At 36.9% G+C, this 25,522-nt stretch overlaps 1 protein-coding gene across 6 annotated transcripts; it reads left to right on the plus strand.

The window, feature by feature from the left end:
• Positions 1 to 25,498, plus strand: LOC120420405 (tektin-3-like). 6 transcript variants are annotated; one of them, XM_039583419.1, is made up of 7 exons: positions 4,243 to 4,372; positions 4,772 to 4,956; positions 11,055 to 11,882; positions 14,170 to 14,279; positions 15,360 to 15,531; positions 24,894 to 25,030; positions 25,095 to 25,498. In XM_039583419.1, exons 2-7 carry the CDS (start codon positions 4,939 to 4,941, stop codon positions 25,321 to 25,323), a joined length of 1,494 nt encoding a protein of 497 aa, XP_039439353.1. In that variant the 5' UTR covers positions 4,243 to 4,372; positions 4,772 to 4,938; the 3' UTR covers positions 25,324 to 25,498. The 6 variants fall into 6 exon arrangements, with proteins under 6 accessions (XP_039439351.1, XP_039439353.1, XP_039439352.1 ...); XM_039583418.2 differs by having other exon boundaries at positions 4,251 to 4,403; XM_039583420.2 differs by having other exon boundaries at positions 4,254 to 4,403; positions 4,769 to 4,956.
• The last annotated feature ends 24 nt before the right edge of the window (positions 25,499 to 25,522 follow it).

A 25,522-nucleotide genomic window follows, 5' to 3' on the forward strand; every position in this document is an offset into this window, starting at 1 on the left:
TGCGGGAAGAGTTCGCGATTTTCGATTTGAGAATTTCACGTGGTGACTTTATTTTTTTATATTTTTGGATTTTTTTCTTGTGAAATGAAATCCTTATGGAAGGAAGTTTGATTCTCTGAACAGGACAGGCCAGTAAACATTGAATCGGGGCTTAATGTTGTGCTGGGAAGGAGCTAGTGACTATGACGTGGTGCTCCCGTCCTCTCAGACACTCCATGCCAACACCTTCATGCACTCGGCAAGAAAGTCGAGTGTGCCACTGGTAAGGATATTTTCTGTATTGATTTTTTTTTTTTTTTTGAAAAACATCAGAAATTTTTCTTACAAGCATCTAATAAATATTACTGCTTACAAATAAATAACCAAACGTCATGAAATCACAGACATAAATCATTAAACAAACTTAACAAAAAAATCATCAACAACAATCACAAGGCCTGCAAGGTTTAAGGAACTGTTAAAGTGTGTAAATGAGCTGTGGTGAATTCATAATGGCCATGGTAAATTTTTTATCACTCAAATGCACGGTAAAATTTTATGAATAGATTTTTAAAAATAATTTCGTCTGTTTGTCTGCGATGAAATCGATGAAAATTCGAAAGGTCATGGGAAAATAATGTTTAGCAAAATATTTTGTTAAAAAAAATCTCCGAACAAAGATAACAGTTAAAAGTGCAACCATTTTTTCGTCATAAATACCGCTCTCAAAACAATTTATTTTTCCCTCGAAACTATTCCAACTACTGTTAAAAAAATAAACTGTGCTTCTTGTAACGCAATTTTTTCATACTTGTCTAAACATTCAACTCAAGAAAGAGACTGCCAACTGGTTCTTTTGATGTTAACTTGGTTTCTAGTGATGAATGTGTGCACCATCTCAGCAGGAGGAAACCTTAGAAATAGTTACAGAAAGAAAGAAAAAAAGTTCACAGCGAAATCATTCATGCTGAGCAAAACTCTACTTTTAGGTTATGTTCTGCTTTTTACGCCACTGAGTGACCTAGTTTCCTGAAGTATTTTAGAGGGGAATATTTACCACGATAACAAGTTGAAACGGTAATGTCTATCATATAATTATATTCTTAAAAGACGTAAACGTGTTTATCAAAATTCTATAAAAGTTGTTTTCAGCGTTACATACACATTTAATAGAACAGCCTGACAAACTCATACAAACGTGACCACGAATCGACTCACGCCGAGGCGTCTTTCAATTGCATTCAAAATAGCTGTATACATGCTTTTTACAGTACTCAGCGGCACGTGCAGGACTCTTTCAGAGTTTTTGAAACTTGCATGAAAAGCTTTACGTTATCTCTATGCTTCGTAATTAATTATTTTCTGGCTTATACACTGATACATTTGCTAGGCCAATCATTTAAACAAGTGAGAAGCTAATTCTAAAACATAATAATTTTTTTTAGAACAACCGGCGGTCTAGTGTAACCGATTTCGAAAAAGTTGTAAAGGGGCCATCCATAAACGTGGACACTTTTTTGAAACCTCAGACCCTCCCCCTCCATCCACTCGTGGACAATTTCCATACAAAACAAATCATTTTTGTATGAAGCGTTGACAGTCGACAATCGACAAGTATTGAAAAATATTTCTTTTTAATAAAAGTGCTGAAAATTGAACTCAAATGGATGGTGAACCACACAGCAAAACAAATGATAATATTACATCTGGGAAGTCTGAAAAAATGTTTAATTTTACCTCTGAAAATGTGTAATTTTACGACTTTTCTGTTGTAATGTCGCTTTTTCAGTCTAAATTGAGGTAAAATTACATCATAAAAGAGGTAATATTCAACCTTCCAAAATTACATCTTCCAAATTTACACAATTTTTTAACTGGGTAGTACACAGAAAAAAATAATGTAAATTTGGAAGCTTTAATTTTGGAAGGTTGAATATTACCTCTTTTATGATGTAATATTACCTCAATTTAGACTGAAAAAGTGAAATTACACCAGAAAAGTGGTAAAATTACACATTTCCAGAGGTAAAATTACACCTTTTTTTCTGACATAAAAGATGTGCCCCTTCCCAGATGTAATATTACCATGATTTTTTTTCTGTGTAGTTTATGCAACAAGTTGCAAAAAGAAGATTTTTTCAGCACGAGTCGTACATTTATCCAACGAGATTTACCGAGTTGGATAAATACGACGAGTGCTGAAAAAATCAAGTTTTGCAACGAGTTGCTTACATTTTTTTTTCAATATACGCTTCTACACAGAAAAAAATAATGTAAATTTGGAAGCTGTAATTTTGGAAGGTTGAATATTACCTCTTCTATGATGTAATTTTACCTCAATTTAGACTGAAAAAATGACATTACACCAGAAAAGTGGTAAAATTACACATTTCCAGAGGTAAAATTACACCTTTTTTCTGACATAAAAGCAAGGGTCCTGATTTTCGGTTCAATGAACAGAAACCACTCACTCATCGCCTATCCATTCGTCGCCTATTCCTACCCGCTAGCATTCATGAGCGAATGATACTCGCAAGCAGCCAGCGAGTGGCCCGAACTGTTCACTCAGCGAACAAATACATCGTGAAAATATTTGCCTACTCCGTCGCTCGACGACACTCACACACTACCATGCTCAGCGAAGAGCCATTCTCACAAAATGCCAGCGTGGCAGTCTTTTTGTCTCCACGCCCTTAGTTTGCCATCAATTTGATTTTTTCTTGGTGGAAGTTTTTTTGAATGGTGTCTATAATGTTATGAAATCAAAATAAATGCACAGTTTAATTGATAACATTGATTTTAGGCAACCCAAATCAATGAGTATAACGCAGCGCATCAGAGAAAAAATGTTTTCAGTTCAGAGTGATCGGCGACGTTCGGCTTTTTTTTTCTGTTTGAGTATTAAGACACGGAATCCTGATTACGAGGACTATTGTATCGTGTTACCCATTTTTACTGTTATTAAGCATTTCCAGATCTATAACACAGTCCCTATTGAGAGGGAAAGTGCTGTTCCATCCAGATGCTGTAATGGAACGTTCGGCTTGCCTGAGCCGTTCGGAGACTGAGCCGATCAGAGAGAGAAGGAGATTAGAAAAAGAGTGTTCTGGAGCGAATGGTGTGAAAGAGACAAACGGTAGGAATTCATCAGGGCAGTATCGCGTCGCCTGCTATTTGTGCTCGCGAATGGAGTGGTTGATTTTGAGCAATCAGGACCCTTGCATAAAAGATGTACCCCTTCCCAGATGTAATATTACCACGATTTTTTGTCTGTGTAGAATGGAATTTTATGTCAAACATTCATGTGTATAGTAAATTCATCGTTCGAAACAAAAAAAAAATGAAAAGGTTACTTTTCGATAATAGGGTTGAAAATTTCAACTATTCAGCACCCATTACAGGTGCTGTAAAAGTACTTATGTTCTATTCTGTTATTTTTTTATTTTTGGTAGGGAAAAGAAGGTCGTTTCGTTTCTCCAGAAAGATAGGAAAAGTTGACAGTTTCACAGCGGAATTGCAAAAAGTAATTTAGGGGCCATCCATAAACCACGTGGACTTTTTTTTATCCAAACCCCCCCCCCCCCCTTGGTGGACAATTTCCATACAAATCAAATCATTTTTGTATGGAGCGTGGACAATCGCCAACCCTCCCCTCCCCTGAGGTGTCCACGTGGTTTATGGATGGTCCCTTATGGTACTGTAATTTTTACGATGAAAAATTTGATAACAAATTATGACAAAAGTAGACACAATTATTGTAAGCATAAGTGGTTTTTTTTAACCAGCAATTATTGATGGTACCTATTGTAAAATGTATTCATTGGACTTAAAAAAAACTCCAGGAATCAAATGTAACATCTGTTTGATTGCAACAAATGTTGCGAAAAAGTCACAATGTATCAAATTGACTACACTCGATACACTAAACTCCTCCATATAACTGACCTTAATCCCCAATGAAAAAGCAATAATTCGATATCGAGCAAACACACAACATTCCTTAACGCGGGCGCGCAAAAGTTCCATCAAAGTGAAACCGTAACGGCAGAAGGCCACCTCTTCCCACTTAACCCATTCCTCCCTGGTCGTATCCCCCTCGCGGTTGTCTAATCGAAACGGTGGTCGTCGTCGTTGTTGCCAGCATAAGCCATCATAAAAAAAAACTGTTGGGGCAAACACATAAACGAACCTGCAACATAATTCGAATCTTGCGGCGGTTCACAAACACCATCGAAAACGGCCGTTGAAATCGTCGAATCGTTCGGCCCCAGAGCCATCAGTCGGGGCTTGAACGTTGTTGGATTAGGAAGGATTTATTGACTACTTGCAAATTTCGGGTTCTCTTGGTGCGGGAGAGTGTGTGTGCCTTTGCTGCGGTTCTCATCCATATAGAGTGACGAGAGAAAGAAAATCCACTAAGCCATGTGAATTAACAGATAAAACTGAGCGTATTTGTCATGAAATAAATCAAAAAGACCTTGTTAATTTGGATTTTTTTGAGGTTTTTTACTTTCTTACTATTTTTTCTTCAAAGACTTCCACCACTGAAAAACAAAAAAAAACCAAAAATCTAGTCTTTTCCTTTGCCAAAATGTTTCAATCGTAAAATCAATTGTGAAAAAGTGTTTTTATTTCTGATTTTTTTTTTTTGTAAATGTTCTCTGACAAACTCCATCTTCTCCAGTGGAGGGCAATTTAAGGCCGATTTTTTTTATCTCTTATAAATACGCTTAGATTGGAATCACGTGGCAATTTTTCTTATCACCCTATTATTTCCTCTTAACCAAAGTAGAAAAGCATGTGAAAACGATGGTAATGCGTTAGAAGACGGTGGCGTCACGGATTAACACCAAGCGAGAGGCGGATTTGCTGCCAGACGGAACGACGGGAAGTGTCTGTTGTCGAGTCAGTTGTGGACATCCTGTTTGCGGGCCCTAAAGCACGTGGCCCCGCTGCCTGATGGCCTACGAAGTGCAAGTAATTATAACGCAATCACCTCCCTCAACATTTTCCCCACGGTGTCACATCCAGTTTGTGTTACCCAAGGTCGCAGGCCTATTTTTGGCCCTCGGCTCAGTGATCGTGCAAGAAATATGTAGTTCAGAAAGTTGGAAGTGAAAAAAAACTTTGACACCTCCCGCGTGATTGGCGTTACCTCGTCCGCGATTGTTTTATCAATTTTCGATTTTTCAACTTGTTCTTGCGCAAGCACGTGGTTCTGTTACGAGTGAGGGGAAAGAGAGCGCGCGCCAAACCACGAGGGGTAGTTCAGTGGGTTGTGTTGTGGAATTTGTTACTGGCGGAATTGGTTTCAGTGTATTCAGGAATTGATGTTGAACTTAACGTCAAGAACATTGATGGATGATTTTGGTTTGATTTTAAACGAAATTTATCAGAGCTCTGACTGACTGACTGAGAGATTTTGAAGAAGCTACACAGAAAAAAAAATGATGGTAATATACATCAGGAAATGGTGACAGATTTTGTGGCAAAATAAATGATAAATTTTACCATAGAAAATGAAGAATTTTCATCAGTTTCTGATGAATATTCATCAGGTTCACATTTTTAAACATTTTTTGAGTAATATTACTCAAAAAATGAGTAATATTTAACCAACCAAATTTTCAACATTCCAAAATTCAACTTTTTTTTTTGCTGTGTACATATACGAAGGATTTAAGGCTTTTTGATTACCTTGACCTAACCTTCAGCTTAAAGAATACAGTAATTTTGTATTAGTGTGTTAATAGTAGTTTATGCAACAAGTTGCAAAAAGAGGTTTTTTTCAGCACGAGTCGTACATTTATCCAACGAGGTTCACCGAGTTGGATAAATACGAAGAGTGCTGAAAAAAACAAGTTTTGCAACGAGTTCCATACAACATTTTTTGCAATTCCGAAAAACACCTATTGAGTGAAATTTTAAGTTAAATTTTCATGTATTTTGTCAATAAATCGTTTTAATCAAAAAAATGTTGAAAAGTGTTACTTTTCGAAACAAGTGCTGAAAAGTTTAACTTTTCAGCACCCATTTCAGTGCTGAAAAGTAGAACTTTTCAGCATTTATTTTGAAAAGTGTTGCTATTCGATTCTGTTATTTTTGGTACAGAAAAGTAGGCTATTTCGTCGTTCAAGAATGACAGGAAAAGTAAGTAGTTTCACGACGGAATTGCAAAAAAGTATGTAATGCATAGTTTGTATTTGAAAATCAATGCCAGCTTTCAACAAAACACGCTCATTAAAATCTGGATGCCTTTGATGAAGTTTAGACAGTCTCAGCAAGTTTGTTGTTATTTTTACGTAAAATTTCCAGAAGAAATCTACCTGTGAAATCAACTTCTTGTCATGTAGTGGAGATAAAAAAAACTGATTTCTTACAAACAAAAATAAAAATATGTTGATGCTAAAACTATAGGTAAACTAAATTTCACAATTTCGACACAGAGATCTTTTTTTTTCTTATTTTTGAGAACCTATACTTTAACAGTAAATGCAGAAACTTTAAAAAAACGACAGAACACTTCTTCAAACCAGCAAACCAATTAAAAAGAGCTACGAACTTGGAACTCATGGCCAAAACTATTTGACCCTAACTGAGTCCACCCACGTGGTTGGTTCCTCACTCACTCCTAAGCATACAGGTAAATGTAAATGGGACACATTTAAGATCCGTACATAATTTTCACCTGAATTATTGATACTTTGTAAACTAAGTGCACAGAAACATTTTTTATGGAACCAACTGGGCCATCCAGAAAACATCATAAAACGTTATTGGAAATGTAAACCACCCCTCCTCTTTTGGAAAAAAATGCATAACATAAAACCTGTCATGCCTGGAACAATGGCCAAACATGAATATCACTTAAGTGGTCATAGCGCGGGGCAGGGTTGCCAGATAATCATTCTTTTAGACTCGTTGACTTAAGTGTGATTCGGCTCTTAAAAAATGACATAAATGTTACTTAAGTCGACATAACTCCAGACAGTGTTGCCAGCTCTTCAAACATTAAGACTCGTTGACAAGGTCTTCCAATTATATATTTTTTTAGTCTAAGCAGAACTGCGTAATCACGTTTTTGTAATTTGTCGCTGCTTTGTGGTTGTCTATTTTTTGCGATTTCTTTCAATTTGACGATTTCTTTCAATTTGAACTGCTACTCTGGTCTTGGCTTGTTTGTTTTCAAAAACGAAGTTCGTGAAATTAGATGGAATAACAGATTAATTTTCAATAAAATTTTTGGAACTCATCTGCTAAAGTTTGGGATGTAGGACGAGAGAGTTAGGGAAATGCAGTATGGTTAACTGTATCGTTTGACCAAAATGACCATAATAATAAACGTTTTCTAAACCCAAAACAATATTGCGCATTTTTGATGTCAATCAAAAATCGGTTGACGCCATTTGATTTAACGGCCAATTTCCTTCTAAAGTATTCGAGCTTTGTTCATATTTTTTTTTGTTTCGAAGAATTGACCGGAGATTTTCTGAAAAGTTTACAAAAATTTCAAATCTTTGGGGCGATACCAAAAAAAGGGGTGGTTTGATCTTGCTCAAATTCGAAGTTCATGCATGTGTTGAATGTGTTGAGTGGCAGTGCGTGGCCGAATGGTTACGCTGTCCGCTTTGTAAGCGGATGATTCTGGGTTCGATATCCATCTGCTGCAACCTTCCATCGGATGAGGAAGTAAAATGTCGGTCCCGGCCTTGGTTGCTAGGCCGTTAAGTCATTCCAGGTGTAGGAGTCGTCTCCATGCCATAAGTACAAACAACACACCAAACCAAGCCTACTCCGGTGGAATCGCTGGCGGCGGTTGGACTCGCAATCCAAAGGTCGTCAGTTCAAACACTGGGGTGGAAGGTTCCTTAGAGTAGAAAGAGGTTTAGATGCTCTCCCCATTCAAGCCTTCGGACTCCTAGGTTCGAGCAGAAACTTGCAATAGAGACCACAAAAGACCCGGGGGTCGTTAATGTGGATGGTTTGATTTTTTGTTTTTTTTTTTTTTTTTTTTTTGCATGTGTTGAATGTATAAACAGCACCTCCAAATTTTAGCATGATCCAAAAGTCAATTTTGAGTGTTGTGCCACTTCACATGAAATGACCAATAATGCTAATTATTGTAAATGATATTCTTATAAGTTCACGAAAATTCGTTATAGCTGATTCGATTATCATTCGATTAATCATAAGGAAAATAAAGATTCTGGTAAATTCTGTCAAAATCTAGGACAGAGAAAGGTTAATTTTTTATCTATCGATAACTTCAAAAATCTGTCATTTATCTGCAACCCTTGGATAACCGAGTATGGCTGTGATTTTTTTTTCAAATAAACGAACAAAAAGAACAGCTATGGAATCTTATCTCACTCAATTTAATCTTAAAATAGGCTCAGTTTGTATCAAAACCGATTTTCAAGAACTAAATTCTTTTTAAAACTAAAACTAAAAGTGGCATCGAATCATCCCTCGGCACTCAATTGCTTTTTGATTCCACTCAACAAATCCGTATCGAAACATGCTTTGGCACTCGATTTCTCGATACCTGTCGGACCAACACCAGGCAGGGCTGCCAGCAGGCTTACTGACTAGATGGCGAGCAGATATTTGCTTCTTCTTTTTTTTGCGCGCGTGAACTCGAACAAATGCGCCGGAATTTGGCCCGATAAAATCCTCCACTTTTTCACCATCGCCCCTGTCCCGGTGGAGCACGCGGAACACAGTTTAACGAACAAATAAATAAATAGAGGGAATCACCTGGGAAACCTTTCGGGCCGCCGCACCTTGCTTGTACCCCCTACCTGCCAACTTCTTCGCAATCCGGAACGAACCCTCAAAACGAGGTCAACTTTTTGGCGCCCTTTGCCGCAAGTGCGCCAGCAAAATCAGTAAAGCGAAAAAGTTTTTATTTTCAATTTCACGTGCCCCCACTGGATCCATCCCTATACGTGATTGTGTCTGTATTTTATACAGTTTTCTATTGAGTGGAAAGCCTTATTTTCACACAACCCTCCCGCAAGATACGAAACGTCTCTGGTGGTGTGCCACGTGGCGCGAAATAAAATCGGACAGTTCATTCATAAATACTACGTGTTCGATCCAAGTTTTGCAATTTAAAATTATCGATCAGGGACTTGTTTTGGAGGGGGTTTTGCGTGGAAACTTTTTTAATATCGCGTAGATTCCTATCAGGTGTCATTGGAAAAGTTGCCAATAGTCGTCGTGCCCTCTGCCACGCCACGAACGAAACGAACAATAATAATAAGTCTGGTTTATCGCGAAAGGATCTGTCCGCAAAATATCACTGGCTGTTTTGAAAGTGTTTCCCTCTTTCCCTACTTTCAACGGCTATAGTTAAGATCATGGCAATCCTTGGGCAATCCCACCTTGAAATTTAACGATGCCACTTTTTAGCTTATAGATAAAAGTTACCATTTTCAACTTTTAAAAAGTTTACGATACGCTTCGATGAAATAAGGAATATGGAAATCTATTTTTGCAAAAAAAATGTTGTATGGAACTCGTTGCAAAACTTGATTTTTTCAGCACTCTTCGTATTTATCCAACTCGGTGAACCTCGTTGGATAAATGTGCGACTCGTGCTGAAAAAAATCATCTTTTTGCAACTTGTTGCATAAACTACTATTTCAAAATTCAAATTCATGCAAACAACCAATATTTTCATGAACTAAAATATGTTTAATTTTCAACACAACTCAAAAAGTGTTAAAATCGTCTCGGAATATTTTGTTCTAAACAATTTGGAATAACTTTGTGTGGCAGGGAGGCAGAATGGATCGCCTAAGGAAAATGCACCAAAAACCATAGAAAAACATAAAAATTTATGAATTCAGTGTAGTAAGCTTATGCTTTGGAATGTTCCCTTCAATGTTGTATACTTGGTTGATGAAAAATTTTTACTTAAAACTATTTTTGAGCCACTTTAAAAAAAGTTTTTTCGACTAACTTTCCAGGGTGCGGGGCAGAACGGACCACCCTGCGGGGTAGAATGGGCCACTTTAGAAAACAAGCCATTTCTTCTAATACAACGTTGAAGGGTGATAAGAAATTACTTGAGGGACCTTTCCATTATAGTTTCCATGAAATTTGATCACTTTTATAAAAATAGTAACTTAAAAAACAAAGATTTTTGAAAATAGTGTAAATATGTCGAAAAAAGACACTATTTTTACAACTAAGCGTCGAAACAACTAAAAAACCAACTTTTGTTGCATTAAACGTGATTTGTGAAGCTACCAGGAGTAAAATAATCCATTTAGCTCAAATTTTTTAACTTTTGATTGCTTTTATAAGGCAGGAAAAGGGTGGTCCATTCTGCCCCAAGTGGATTTTAATTTAACACTTCCAACACCAAGCCTCTAAATGATTTTAAGGTTCCGTTGCTGTTTGTATACCTTGGTGGTAGCATCTAGTAACGTTATAAGCATTGAGCAAACTTTTTCAAACAATCCAACATTTCAGAAAGCTTATTTAAGAACCTCGAAATAAACAACATTTGCGTGGTTTTGTCAATAAATTTACATTTTTGCTATAATTCGAAAAATACAATTAATTCAAACGTCGTTTTCGGTATGGTGATGTTATTTGACGTCCTTTATAATACCCTTGCCTTACAGTTGGTCTAAATCCATTCTAAAGCTCAAAACCAAGGGTGGCCCGTTCTGCCCCCATGGTCCATTCTGCCCCCCTGCCCCTAACTGATTCCAACGATTTTGATGTTTTTATATTTGTTTTGGGGGAAACCATGTAGCTATTGCCTTCAGTTACCTGATTTTGAATCATCACAATCAAATACAGCTCTTGAAAAGTGTTGGGAATTTTACGTGTAGTAGGAAAGCAAAAGAGTGGCGGAGACATTTATCTAATTTGTCTTAAGACATGCGTCTCCATTTATATGTGAACACATATATTTTCTAAAAACCTTTATTTACAAAATTCCTGCAATTTGGTTTAACCATTGCAAAAAGTGTACTAAGCTGCTTAAAGTTTGATTATAAATATTTTTATATCAATTATGCACATTATTCTAATCCATTCACATTACCTTCCCACAGCCTTGGAGTTCCACCACCCATGCCACCCACAACATGGAGCAGATCTCCGGCCCTCCGGCCCGGACCGGAACCTGCTATCAAACGCCACGCTCTCACCCGTGGCGTCCCACAATGGGCTACGAGGCGGTCCAAGTGACGCCGCTCCACGAGCAGCCAATCACAAACGCACTGGTCGCGTCTTCCTACTCACCATCGGCGATGTGTTCCGACCCGGTTACCTTCCCGAACCTGGTCACCGGCTTTGAACGTAATCCACAACATGCTGCCCGAGCTGCCCTGTACACCCGGTACACACCCAACGAGTGGACAACGTCGAACGTGGCGACGTACGCCGATGCCGACAAGAACCGGAACTACGCGGAAAAGGTTCGCTCGGAAGCGGTCCGGTTGATGCGTGAAACGGACGAGAAAACCTCTCAAGGGCAACGGGACGCGGCCAGACGGCTGGGCGAACGCATCACGGACATTACGTTCTGGCGCAACGAACTCAACACCGAGTTGGAGAAACTTGTGGCCGAATCCGCCCAGCTGACGGACACCAAACGGAACGTCCAAAAGGCCCTCCAGGATCTGGATCCGCCGCTGCACATTACCCAGGAATGTCTGTACCATCGTGAGGGTCGCAAAAGTATCGAGCTGGTGCACGACCACGTGGAAAAGAGTCTGCTCGTCGAGACGGACAACCTGCGGTCGTGCCAGGAGAAGCTGTCCCAGCTATTGGCTCGCATCACCAAGCAGTTGGCCGACTGTCGAGCGGCGCAGCACTCTCTCGAGGACGACCTCAGCCACAAGGAATCAGCGCTCGGAATCGACTCGCTGTGCCATCAGGTGAGTATATGTATTAAACTTATCAGTATCTATGTTAAAAAGGAAGATTGATAACACCCAGTAATGATAACAATTTGACACCCAACCTGTTCTTTAAATCCTGAATTTTTAAGACAAACAAATATTAAATCATTCTAAAATCTAATTTTAAGTGCAAAACTATGCAAAAACTTTTTTTTTCGGATTACTTTATTTTCTAACTTTTGATTTGAGGTTAAAATACGAATTCAGAGACCCAATTTTAGTAAAATTAGAGTGGTCAATTGCAATTCTTGAGTTTTTTTTAAGGTCCAATAAGCTATTGTCTTCCATATGATTATAGGACCTATTCAAAAAAAATCTTGAATTGTCAAATTTATGTATTAAATGCATTTTATCGAACAAAGTTGACTTTATAGCTGTCGGCCACCATTGCTAGTACCAACCACTAGTGTCTTCCTTTTTATCTACAAGGACTTCGCCGCCCTGGGCTCCTAAGTGTATGAAAGTATGGCACGGAGCGACGGCGCCGAATACCCATTTACACAAAGAATTTTAGAGCGCCCGCCGCGGGATTCGAACCGGCGACCTCTGGATTGGAGTCCAGTGCGCGGTCCGATTGATCCACACGGGCGGGACAATGCATTTTATCGGTGTACTTAAATTTATATTTTTTTTTAATTGAATCATTCCACAAGATTTTTGACCGACAATTTGGAAGCAGTTGTACAAAATGCTTGGCAAATTTAGAGCTAATTTTCGAAGATATTGTTCATTGCAATATTGTAAATGTGAATTTACATTGAAAAAAGCTTTGATTATACATGCCCTGGATTATAAAATGGGATGTTTGAAGCATTTTATAACTCATAATTTTTCCTTATTTCATATTGGAACTGTAAAGAATGTAAAAATCTCTTTCAAAACATGCATTAAAAAACAAACGCTGTTTGAGCTATTATTTTGTTCATATATTAAAATATTAAAATGGTGACGGAAACATGACATACAACGTGATAAATTACATTTGTAAAAAGGTAAAAAATACTGGTTTCAATGGAATTTTTCCTAAACTTCTTTGAAATACTCAAACTTTCCCTTTGCAGAAAACCATTTCAACGGGTATTATATTTACTTTAATAACAGTACTTTTGGTGACTCTGCTAATTAGGAAGTGCTTCGTTTTAAAGATGGTGGGTCTCGTGGCGCAGGGGTAGCGGCTTCGGCTGCCGATCCCGATGATGCTATGAGACGCGGGTTCGATTCCCGCCTTATCCACTGAGCTTCTATCGGATGGTGAAGTAAAACGTCGGTCCCGGTTTCTCCTGTCTCGTCAGAGGCGCTGGAGCAGAAATCCCACGTTAGAGGAAGGCCATGCCCCGGGGGGCGTAGTGCCAATAGTTTCGTTTTTTTCGTTTTAAAGATATTTAGCAATATTTAATTTCTGAAATCTCAGTATAATAATTAAAAGGAAAGCGGTGCCGCGAAATTTCGTATTTGTACCGTCACTGTTTATTACTTTTATCATATTAAACTATTAAAAAGAAACCAAGTAGAGTGTCAGTTTTGCCGTCTATAAAAGATACATGGAAAAGCGTACTGCTGGAAAGTTAAAACGGAACTTAACCAAAATTTATCGAATCAAACTACTACCCCGCTACCTCCAGCTCTTCAAAATAAATCAAATTACACTCTTTTGAAAGTCTGACTCCATCTTCACAAGGTTCGTCAAATTTGACTCCGGGTTATAAGTCCCAATTCTGCCGATATTGCAGCTTGGGATTTCAATGTAGACCAGGTCAAAATTATTTTCAATCTTCATACTAAAAATATATTCTCGTATATGCTCTACAGTTCAAACAGCAACCATCGCAAAACAAAGGAAGAATTGCAACATTAATTGCCCTCAGCAAATAAAACGTTACACTTTTACAAGCTCTGCCCTCATCAGTCACTGGAGTTGGAAGACCAAAAAAAGAACCCATCTGCCGTGATATAACTCAACGCGAACATGTAAATTTGTCCGACAATTTATAGCCTCACGCCAATTCGTTATCTGGCTTACCACAAAAGTGCCCTCCAGGAGCCAGTGTGTGGCAAGTGGGCGCTTTGGTTTTTGTCGAACGGTATCCCAGCCTGAAAAGGTCGAATTAAACACCCGCGAGCGTGAATTCCAATACTGATGAAGTGACCAATAAATCAGTGGCCAAATAATGCCTCCCCCGCAAAACTGGTCACACACACACACGCATACTTACAACTAATCAAAGTCGCGATAATTTATCTCTCTCGTCTGTCTCGTTTGCAGCTGAATAACTACAGCCGCGGGATTAATTACTACGGTGGTATTGAAAAATATGATCCGACCGTTAGTACGCCCGGCACGTGGTCCGGTTCGAGCAGCACGCGCATTAACAAGTAATTAATTTGCTACCTTTTCGCATCACCACCATCGGAGCACCACTGCCAGAAGAGTCCAGCGGGGGGCTCTCACGTTGAACCGTCCTGATTTATTGTTTGTACTGCACTGCACTTAGTGAGCACCCACGCCCGTCCAACCACGATTCAATACGCAGAGTACACTTTATTTGTTCAATTTGCACCAATTTGCTGCGGTTTTATCCCCTCCAAATACCACGAAAATCTTTTTCCCTGTCAGCTGATAAGTGATCAAAATGCAATATTTCCTCTCGATGTACACTCATTTCGTAGAAATTAAAAATTAACAGTAATTATTAAAATCCGCCCACCAAACAGTACGGTAGAATAACCACATCCTCGTAACAAAATGATAAAAATTCGCAAAAATCGTAATTACGGAAGGGGAATTCTCAAGAAAACAAATTTATAATTTTATTTCATTTTTCAATTCAACAAAAATTTAATTGTTTTATAGTAACATCGATTTTGGAAATTCCATTTGAAGCGAGCACAAACAAAATCAAAACATCCGAGTATCGTTGCAACGCTAAAGTTTGGATCAGATTTTAGATTTTTATGTTTTTAATTTTTTCATGCCCTGATCTCTGAATGAGTTTCCTCAATTATTTTGTTTATTTCATTCAAGGATCTACAAAACCAACTTTGAGCTCGATCGAAGAACTTTTTCTTAAAGATTTTGTTGAGTTCATTTCAAATGGAATTGCTGCATTAGAAGAACCCTTTTAAATTTTGTAAGTCTTTTAGAACTGTTTGAAAAGCTGTATTGAAATTTATGACTAGAAACTATTTTAAACACATTGTTATTCTATGTTCTAGATTAAATTATCAAAAGGTCAAATTTATTCTAGAGTTGTGGTTACCAGCATCTCTTTTTATTTTTTTTCCTTATGGTCTTTGCTTTAACTCTATACAAATACAAATTGAAACAACATGTTTTTTTTTCTAGAGAATTGCCCAAGCCGTTTGTACGATTGTATTAATTAATGACTGCGAGGAGATTTTTAATCAATTGTGTGTTTCTTTTTTTCACCCCATCCACACATCCCTTACCAAAAGCTCCCATTCGGAGCGGTCCAAGTCATGCCAGCTGCGGAGTGACGCCGAGTCCCTGATCAACGCGGTGGCCACGTCCGTGTGGGACTGCTGGAGCAACACCAACAACGCGTTCAACAACCGATCGTCGGAGATGCTCGAGGCCAAGAGCAAGATGCAGCTGCACCTGCACAAGGTAAGATTTGTTAGCGCACCATGCGTCTCCATCAGAGTGTTCAACAGGTGGAATTGACAGACCATGCGTTTCCATGAAAATTATAATAATTTTATAAATCAAAACTGATTTATTTCGGTAAATAAGCTTCGTCAATGGGGGCATCTGCATCTATGCTCACTTATTTTAATTAGATACTCGTTAATCTGGGTGAAATTTAGTCACAAGTTTTTTTATGTTTCTCAAATACGTGCAAAAAAGAGCAGTTGAAAATCCGAGAAATATGATATCAAATTTGGAGCACTAGTATTACCGTGGACGTAGGCGGATTTATCTCCAGAAAACTTATTTTCAGTACAAAAGCAAGATCAAGAAAATAGGTGACTGTCAATTTACGTTTCAAAATGTTTTTGTATTTTCCCTTGTTTTTGTTCTACGAAAAACTTTACTTCTCTTGTTTAATGTTTTCCTTGTTTTATTTTTGATATTATAATTTGCATTTATCTTGTTTAGTTCATGATTGTTTTTAATAGTTTTTGGCCTATTCTACCAACTCCTTTTATTTCTATTTTTTTATGTTTTTACAGTCACTTTTCAATTTTTTGCTCGTTTTTCAAATTTTCTGCTACAGAATGGCACCATTGTCGTTCAAATTGTAAAAAAAAACACATTAAGTGTAAAATGGATTTTCCGAAAAATGATGAAGTTTTGGAGCTTTGATGTCTTCAGAAGAGTGGAAAGATGGTGGAAAGAGGCAACTTTTGGTTTGGTTGAAAATTAGGGTGGTTCACGATTAGGGTGGTTTTCAAAATCTTACTTATTTGGAATATTTTTGGGTTTTTTTTTTATCTTCAAGAAAGTTGTTGAGCTTGCCAAGCAACTTTGTTCAAGACACCAAACTGTTATCTCGCAATCTACGCCTTCTACGACCAAATTTAGAGAAAGCATCCAAGCGAACTTTCAAAAATCAGTTTTTAAATGTAGCAGTTCAGAGTAAAATTTTAGAGAAAAGTGATGTTCGGGCCACTTTTCAAGTTAAAAAAAATCTGACTTGTCAATTTGAACGTCAAAAGTTACAGCCATTTTTAATGTAAAAAGATGCAAATTCAAGACTTAAATATCTCTTAAAAGTGCAGGCCAAATTTCAAACGCTACATTGCATTTGAAGGTGGAGTTCTAGCACTACAAACGCTTAAAAAAGCTCAGGAGTATATTTCTTTAAACTCGAAATAACTTTATTTGAAAATGACTTATTTTCAAGGGAAAAAGGTGTATTGGACCACCCAAACGAAATTCAAAAATTGTCCAACAATATTTTTTTCATGTTACTTAGCCCACTGAATCCAAATCTGCCTCAGAATTGATCCAAATTGTCAAAATATCGATTTTGGTAATATTTTATTTTTTATGTAAAATTATCATATAAAACCCAAGGGAATTATGGAGCAAGAGAAATCACAAATTCGCATAACTAATTTCATGATTGGTCAAGTGAACACCGAAAACACGATTAGAAATTTAAGTGGCCGAACAAAGCTCTCTACTGATTAATTAATTATCTGTTAACACGGCGCCATATAATTAAATCATTTTCTAAAATACACATAATTTTGCAACCCAAAAAAAGTTAATGAATTGGAAAAAGAAATTTGGTTTCAAATCGATTTTTCTTAATTTCTGTGTACCTCTGTCTACAACCAAGATTGTTTACTTTTTACTTTTTGGTCTGACAGTCTTGGCCTGACAGAAAAACTGATTTTTGAAGATTCGCTCAAATTGATCGATCTATCAATTTACCATTTTGTCGCGCATAAAAGGGCTGATGCGGATTTATTTTAAGGCCAAATTTTCTGCATCATGTTGGAACAGATTTTTTACATAAATAAAAATACTTATATTTCGTGATAGGGTTATTCTGAGTCGATATGTATAAATCTAGAGTTTTTCATCGTACATATTTGAAAATGATTTGCATTTAAGAGACCACCGGAGCGGGGAACTTGATGATTTTCTCTCTTTTGGGAACCACTGCTAGGGAGCAGAAATTCCATTGCTACTCTGATGACTTTGAAAATATTCCAGTACGCAACAGCAGGACGCTCATTTAGCAAGACGCATTTGTCCTAAATCATAGCCTACCTGAAAACAACTTGCGCGCACATGGCACATTACACGTGGTGATTACACACTTGTCAAGGGAAACAGTTTGGCCAATGTTTGACGGATCCAAATGCGCTGGACACCAACCACCCTTTGCGCCCAGCAAAACTGGCAGTGTTGCAAGCGCAAAACATACGTTGCCAGTGCCGATTTATTATGCATCGATCAATCTGTTTCCATTGACAATCTGTAGGTTTGAGTGAAATCTTTGATTGTGTTTCAAAATGATTTCTTTTTTGAATCTAAAATTGAATTTTGACAAAATAAGTAAAATATATTTGAATAATAAGCGGAGCTCGCATGATTGGAAGACAGAAAAGATTATGCATTCTTGTAACATATCTCAGTTATTCAATAGGTTAGGTGATTGACAAGGGAATATCGTAACAAATATGAAATCAAACATCTTTTCTAGAGTACTTTGTCAAAACAATGCTCCGAGGGTTTCCTATGTACATAGGACATTTTGAAAAAAAAAAAAAAATAGCGTGATATAATGGAAAAACCAAAAGTATAGTTTCCATGTAAATTTGCCAGCCTCTCGTTATCGAAATTGAAGGGACCGTCGAGAATGGGAGTTATCAAATCATAGAATTATTTGAAGGGACTGACAAAAATATTGACAGCTGGAGCAATATTGATATCGAGAAGATCGACTGCCAGAGATTACCCACTGCACTGTTGCTTTTTTCTAACGAATTATAAGTGTTCTGAATTGAAGACATTCGTAAACCAATTTGACTACTCAAACAAATATAAGTAAGGGGCCGTAATGCTTTTCCAACGTGCAAAAAAGAAATGAGAGGAACCATGCGACGGTAGTATTCACATTTTTTTTCTGAGAGACCAATAATTTCATATGTTATTACAAACAACATGAAATTTTTATAATACGCTTCGATATTAGGAATACTCTCAAAAATCTTTGATAACTACATTTTTATCATTCTTGAAAATTTCATCAATATATTTTGAAGCACATTTTGCATTGTGCTTGTAGTAAGGAAAAGGTGGAACTCGATGGAGGTGAAACGTGTAAAAAACACTCAGACCCCCCTATTTTTAATAAAAATAGAAGCCCAGGGATGCGACAAATTTTTTGAAGAAAAGAGAGAAAAAGACACTACTATGCATGAAAACAGACTGGACTATTTTCATGAAGACCTAACAACCAACTGTAACAATTATAGTATCTTGCTCACTCGTTATTTAAACGTTCCTTGGTGTGAGCAGGATTCTATGATTGTTTACTGTTTGTATTTGGGTCTTTGTGTATTGCACACTTTACACCAAATTCTCCACCCTTGCAAATAATATCTGCACACCAAATATTTGCACACTTGAAATCCTACCCCTTCTCCCCCCCCCCCCCCCCCACAACTTGCACGATTGTCTTAAAATCGCTGCAATCGGCAATAATGTCCAACATTCTTTTTCATTTGAAAACGCATTGAGAATAAAGAACACGATCTGGTAGTATAAAGGCACTGTGAACGGACACAGAGGATAAACCCAGAGATTTCCGAGAACGTAATTCTCATGGGTTCATTTTCGAATAAAGTTCACCTACAGTCACAGGAAAAAATGTATCAAAATCTGTCAAAGTGAATTTGCTACAAACAAATTTACCTTTTATAACAGATATTACATCAAGCTCGTATAACAAGTAGTAGTCAGTATGAGAAGGTGCGAAAACGAAGTAAGCAAAGTGCGATTTTCAGTTACAGTGCATGTATCAGTGACCTGCAGTTCTCACTATATGATCATAGAGAAGAATATATTGGTGATCAGTCCATTTCATTTTATCAAGCGCTCCATGGTTCGTTAGTAACGTGTTGTATTACCAACCAAGAAGTTTTTGGTTCGATCCTCATTTCAAGAAGTTTTTTGTTCAATACAATCAGACAGCCGTCGGTAATGTCGATAATTTTCAGTAACAGACAAAATTGTCATAACGCTATATCGCAAAAGATGCATGAAGACAGATTTCAATCAGATTCTGATATACTTTCATGCAGATTTGCAGCAAAATGATGCGACCACCGTTTCGGTGTATCAAAAAAAAATGTGTCGATCTAGAGAATCGAACCTAAGACTTTTGACACATCGAACAGCGTCTTTGCCGTATCGGCCACTTAAGTTTTGATGAGTATGAAATGGTCATTAGATATGGAATGAATTGTATCAATGAACTAATAAACACACCTTCACGGTGCCACGCAAGATCATTGGGAGCTATTTTTACAAACAAAAACAAAAACAAAAACAAAAACAAAAACAAAAACAAAAACAAAAACAAAAACAAAAACAAAAACAAAAACAAAAACAAAAACAAAAACAAAAACAAAAACAAAAACAAAAACAAAAACAAAAACAAAAACAAAAACAAAAACAAAAACAAAAACAAAAACAAAAACAAAAACAAAAACAAAAACAAAAACAAAAACAAAAACAAAAACAAAAACAAAAACAAAAACAAAAACAAAAACAAAAACAAAAACAAAAACAAAAACAAAAACAAAAACAAAAACAAAAACAAAAACAAAAACAAAAACAAAAACAAAAACAAAAACAAAAACAAAAACAAAAACAAAAACAAAAACAAAAACAAAAACAAAAACAAAAACAAAAACAAAAACAAAAACAAAAACAAAAACAAAAACAAAAACAAAAACAAAAACAAACATTTTGTATTTTTGTATTTTTGTATTTTTGTATTTTTGTATTTTTGTATTTTTGTATTTTTGTATTTTTGTATTTTTGTATTTCTGTATTTTTGTATTTTTGTATTTTTGTATTTTTGTATTTTTGTATTTTTGTATTTTTGTATTTTTGTATTTTTGTATTTTTGTATTTTTGTATTTTTGTATTTTTGTATTTTTGTATTTTTGTATTTTTGTATTTTTGTATTTTTGTATTTTTGTATTTTTGTATTTTTGTATTTTTGTATTTTTGTATTTTTGTATTTTTGTATTTTTGTATTTTTGTATTTTTGTATTTTTGTATTTTTGTATTTTTGTATTTTTGTATTTTTGTATTTTTGTATTTTTGTATTTTTGTATTTTTGTATTTTTGTATTTTTGTATTTTTGTATTTTTGTATTTTTGTATTTTTGTATTTTTGTATTTTTGTATTTTTGTATTTTTGTATTTTTGTATTTTTGTATTTTTGTATTTTTGTATTTTTGTATTTTTGTATTTTTGTATTTTTGTATTTTTGTATTTTTGTATTTTTGTATTTGAAACATGTTAACATTAGTTGGGTAAATATTGCCATTGAATCCGCTTTGTAATGCCGGCCCCAACACACATCAAGGTTGTTATCCATGGGGGAACTGGGAAAGATTTACTTTTACAAGCTTGTTATTGATTGTAAACATTGGTTTTCGATAAACTTCTAGTTGCTTGAATTCCATTGAGTATTCTCTTCTTTGAAATGTTCAATTTTATTAAAAACAAGAAAAAATAGATTTTTGTTTTTGGTTTTGATGCCTCCTACTGGAATAATTCCAAATTAGGCCAGATTTTAGTTTTAGCCGATTCCAAAATAGTCAGATCGTTCCAAGGATGGTCTCGAGTATTATGAATAAGTTTGATTTCGAAAATGCCAAACTTGGATACTGCAGGCCAAGGGTGCATGATACTGATGATACTCGTCGGTTGACACACCTAGGCGAGGAACATCCCGGAAAGAGCCCAACTACATCCGTAGTGCTGTTTGGACAAAACAGCATGGCTCTGGTTCCTTGCAAGTGTCCTATTTTCTTACCTCCACGTTGGCTTGGTTTAGTCATCATGATGACAAGGTGTAACCTAGCTGGTGGCCTGTGGAAACGACTCGTGAACCTTTGACCAGCGAGGGTCAGAGTAGAGACGGCTAGAAGAAAGGGGCGCGACAATGTGGGAAAGGCAAGTAATTTGTGATTGTAGACGGTATTGTTTTGATTCGCAGTATGTTGAGTCAACTGCTGTGGATGTACCTGAAGCATCGCACAACGGGGTTTCTCTTCTTTCCATTTCAGCTAACAGCTATCTTCTGTTTATTTTGTTTCACTGATTTTCTAAAACGGCTTCTGCTTACTATCCTCCGTTTGATTTCGATTTTACTTATTTGATTCTCTTATTTCTCAACGCCTTTTTACTGTATTTTACTAATTGATGCTGCTGTAACAAACTATCTGCTTTCCCTTAATTTGGCAGCGATTTTGTTTATCATGTGCCTTTTCTTTATTTATTTATTTGAATAATTTCTCTTTCCTGTAGATTGCCCTCAATACAATCTAAGCCTGTTTGTTACCTCTATTTATTAACTATTGTTAATTTCTTTATCTACTTGATAAATTACTATCTTTCTTTTACTATTGATTCTTTACATAGTATATTTCCTTCACTGTCCATTGTTTTGAAACTTCACCTTTTTCTTAAGCAAGTGAGGTTCGAGCCCTTACTCAATTTATGGAATGATTAAAGGATTAACACAAATATTACTATTGTACTTTTGAAAAACTTTTCTAAAGTGCTTAGGACCAAAATACCGTAACAAAACACCGCGACAAAAGAAATAGCAACAGATAAACACGACTCAACAATAGGGGAGATTTCAGGAGAAAACAATACACAGTAAAATAACAACTAGTTTTTGAATTCAAACTAAAAATTAAACAGTTTTTTGCTTTACTGAAAATTGATAGGCACACTATAGATGGTTAGGCGCTTATACTTACATCAAACCCTACGTAATGTACCACCCCCGGCCGAGTTAAAATGCGTAACCGGAAAAGAAGGTGTGCATGCCTGGCACGAACACTCAAAGCGTGTTCTAGCGTGCTGCTCGTACTGACTCAGAGCAAGGGTGAGATGTAGGTGTAAGGGCAGTGCGTGTTCGTCGGGAACCTGGTGCATAAGATCGGTCAAGGCCCGTTCTTACACTGAAAAAAAAATTGCGAAAATGCCAAACTTGGATACTCGTATTGCGAAGCTGTAAAAAATATTTCAGAAACAAAATATTTCGTTATATTTTGATCTTCACCAGGAAACCTGGAACCGGTCCCGAAATCGCCAGATCGAGATGGGGAAATATTTCATATCATCAATTGCAAGAAGAGCTATAATTCAATGTGCAACGCCCATTTAAAATAATTACAGTAAAACTAAAAAAAATACGGTTCGTTTTTATTTTTATAAATTATAGTGTTCGCGAAATTACAAACAATGGTTACATTATGTATTTTTTTTTATTGATTATCGTTTCTCCTTATAAAGTTTGTACGAGAATTCTTCTTCGCTCTGGTAAAAAATAACGGACATCTCCTGTATGGTCTTAGATTCGATGCCAAACGGCACTCACTCGCACAAGTGGGAATGTATGAGAACCTTGTCAATCGTTACGCTCCCGACCGGCACCGTGCATCACGCTGTCCGTCCAAGATCTAGAGAAAATTGAGAAAATTGAGCACATGTCGCAAGGAGCAAATCCCAACACCTAACTGATGAGTCGCCTGGGTACAAGAATTTAGGGACCACCAAAGCTGCGGCTTCGCGTGCCGGATAATGGGGCTCACATGAGGACACTACTCACCCGCTTCTGTCTTAGGTTTCGTTCGTTGAGAAGCCAATGTCACCAGAGACAAGGCCGCCGGAACCTGCAAAATAATATTTGCCATGTGTAGTGGCCACTCACGTGGTCCTGCTCAATACTGCGAGAACTACTGAATTACTCACCGCAGTAACATCGTCCAAGGATCGTCCACTTGCGACCTGAAAGCACGCACGAACATGAATAAAAATAGACAACACTGATCTCGAGAAGCAATTACCTTGTAGAAACATTACCTGCATGAACACTTGTATCCCCAAGAACTTCCAGGGTTTGGAACCTCCATTATCGGAGGGCGCGGACATAATCTGGAACTTCCCCAAAAATCATTTCCAACCACTTTGGAGGTAAACATTCTGATCATAAACACACGAGAAATAAAACAAATGTGGTGCATCCATGGTTACTGCGTCGCGACGCCACCCGTTGACAGAGGGAAAATCAACAACAAGCAGTGGTTCTAAAATGGTGGAGTCAATGTATGAAAATATGAAATCTTCCTTCGTTTGAACAGCCTTTTCTGCAACGCAGTTGAATGAATCAACATTTTTATTTCGTCTGTACCTCCGTAAGATTTTGACGATTCTAAAAAGCCTAAATATGCCTAAGAAAAAATGAACCGATTTGTAGACACCTACATTCTACTCCAATTTCAACCAAAAATAGCGCAATTTTTCCAATTTCAACAACAGGTTTCAAACAGAAAGAATTCTCAAATCGCTTCATGTAACCATTCTACATGTTCAAAATTGATCAATTTAGGAGACCCGACGTTTTCAAAGCATTTCATTCAGCCATTTTTGAGTTCTGGGGTCAAACGTGGAAGAAAAGCCCGTATCAGATTTTCCGCCTCCGGTGGTCTCTTAACCCCCTAACGCCCATGGTAGCACCAGTGCACTAAAACTTTGAGATCGAATATCTCGGGGGTGTGACAATATGTTCAAATCTAGGTTTTTTTAAAAGGTCCTATAAACATATGAAAGACAATAGTTTATAGGACTTTTCTTTAAAAAAAACTCTAGAACTGCTTCTTTTTGCACATGATTCGGGTTTTTTTTTGGAAAATAATTCAACACTATTTTTACAAGCTGGCACTACCGGCACAGAAGCATTTTACTGCCGCTATAATCTAGTCCGTCCCATATGTAAAATAGCTAGCCGAGAAAAACGCAAAGCAAATTTGGTTCACGGTTTGTAGAACAAACTACAATATTTTATTATTTATTTTTAATTTTATTTATATTTTGAATCAAACTGCATCATCAACTCAAACTCATATGGGACGGACTTAAATTTATCCATTTACTATTTTTAAAACTGGTAAAAAGCTCTGGGCGTTAGAGGGTTAAAAAGCGCTTTTTCAATCATTTTTTTGTTAATTTGGCTAAGTAGGTACTAGGCGTCTCCGTTAGTATTAAAATACTTTTATGTGATAAAAACGAATTTGCCCCGATATAATATTTATAATCGAACACATTCTTACGCAGGAAGATGAAAAACAACTTTCTTCGAACCGAAACATCACAATTAAAGAAATTTTTCGAGAAATATTCATTACCTCCACGTGAACATAAAATTAGAAAAAAAAAATCATTCACATTAAGTAAATTATCCTATTTTTTTCACAGACCCAGCAGGAGATCTTCGACGTCGAGAAGCACATCGAACTGCTGCGCAAAGCCATCAACGACAAATCGAACCCGATGAAGGTGGCTCAAACGCGGCTGGAAGCCCGTGCCCATCGGCCGGGCATCGAAATGTGTCGGTAAGCGAGTTTATTGAAAGTAGACAAAAAGTGATATTTGAGCTACATTGCATTCTTATTCCAGTGACAACGCCCACCTCCGGCTGGTGGAGGAAGTTTGCCACATCCAGGACTCGGTCTCGACGCTGCACCGCAAGCTGCAGGAAGCGGAAGCCCAGCACCAGCAGCTGCTCAAGACCAAATCGCAGCTCGAGAACAACCTGAAGCAGAAGGTGGACGCACTGTTTATCGATCGCGAAAAGTGCATGGGACTGCGTCGGTCCTTCCCCGTCAACAACACGATCAAATATTAGAGGAATGAAGTAATGTTCGAAACGAAGCACGAAATTTAACAATATGCTTGAAAATGGAATCACGCCGAAGATTAGAAATGAATATCGTATTTAGACAGACCACACTTAATGATTGTTACTCGATGAAATAATTAGCGTTCTCAATAAAGTTCGTCATTTTGCTTGCTCTCGGAAACTGAAAGAAGATTTCGGATAATAT

Source organism: Culex pipiens, chromosome 1, assembly GCF_016801865.2.
Source record: "Culex pipiens pallens isolate TS chromosome 1, TS_CPP_V2, whole genome shotgun sequence".
Taxonomy (NCBI): Eukaryota; Metazoa; Arthropoda; class Insecta; order Diptera; family Culicidae; genus Culex; species Culex pipiens.

What these genes read in the sequence shown, in the direction of transcription:
- LOC120420405 (XM_039583417.2), top strand. Translation starts at nt 155, where the DNA reads ATGTTGTGCTGGGAAGGAGCTAGTGACTATGACGTGGTGCTCCCGTCC. An exon ending in GAAAGTCGAGTGTGCCACTG is followed by an intron (nt 263 to 11,054) that starts GTAAGGATATTT and finishes ACCTTCCCACAG; the next exon opens with CCTTGGAGTTCCACCACCCA. An exon ending in CCGGGCATCGAAATGTGTCG is followed by an intron (nt 25,031 to 25,094) that starts GTAAGCGAGTTT and finishes TTCTTATTCCAG; the next exon opens with TGACAACGCCCACCTCCGGC.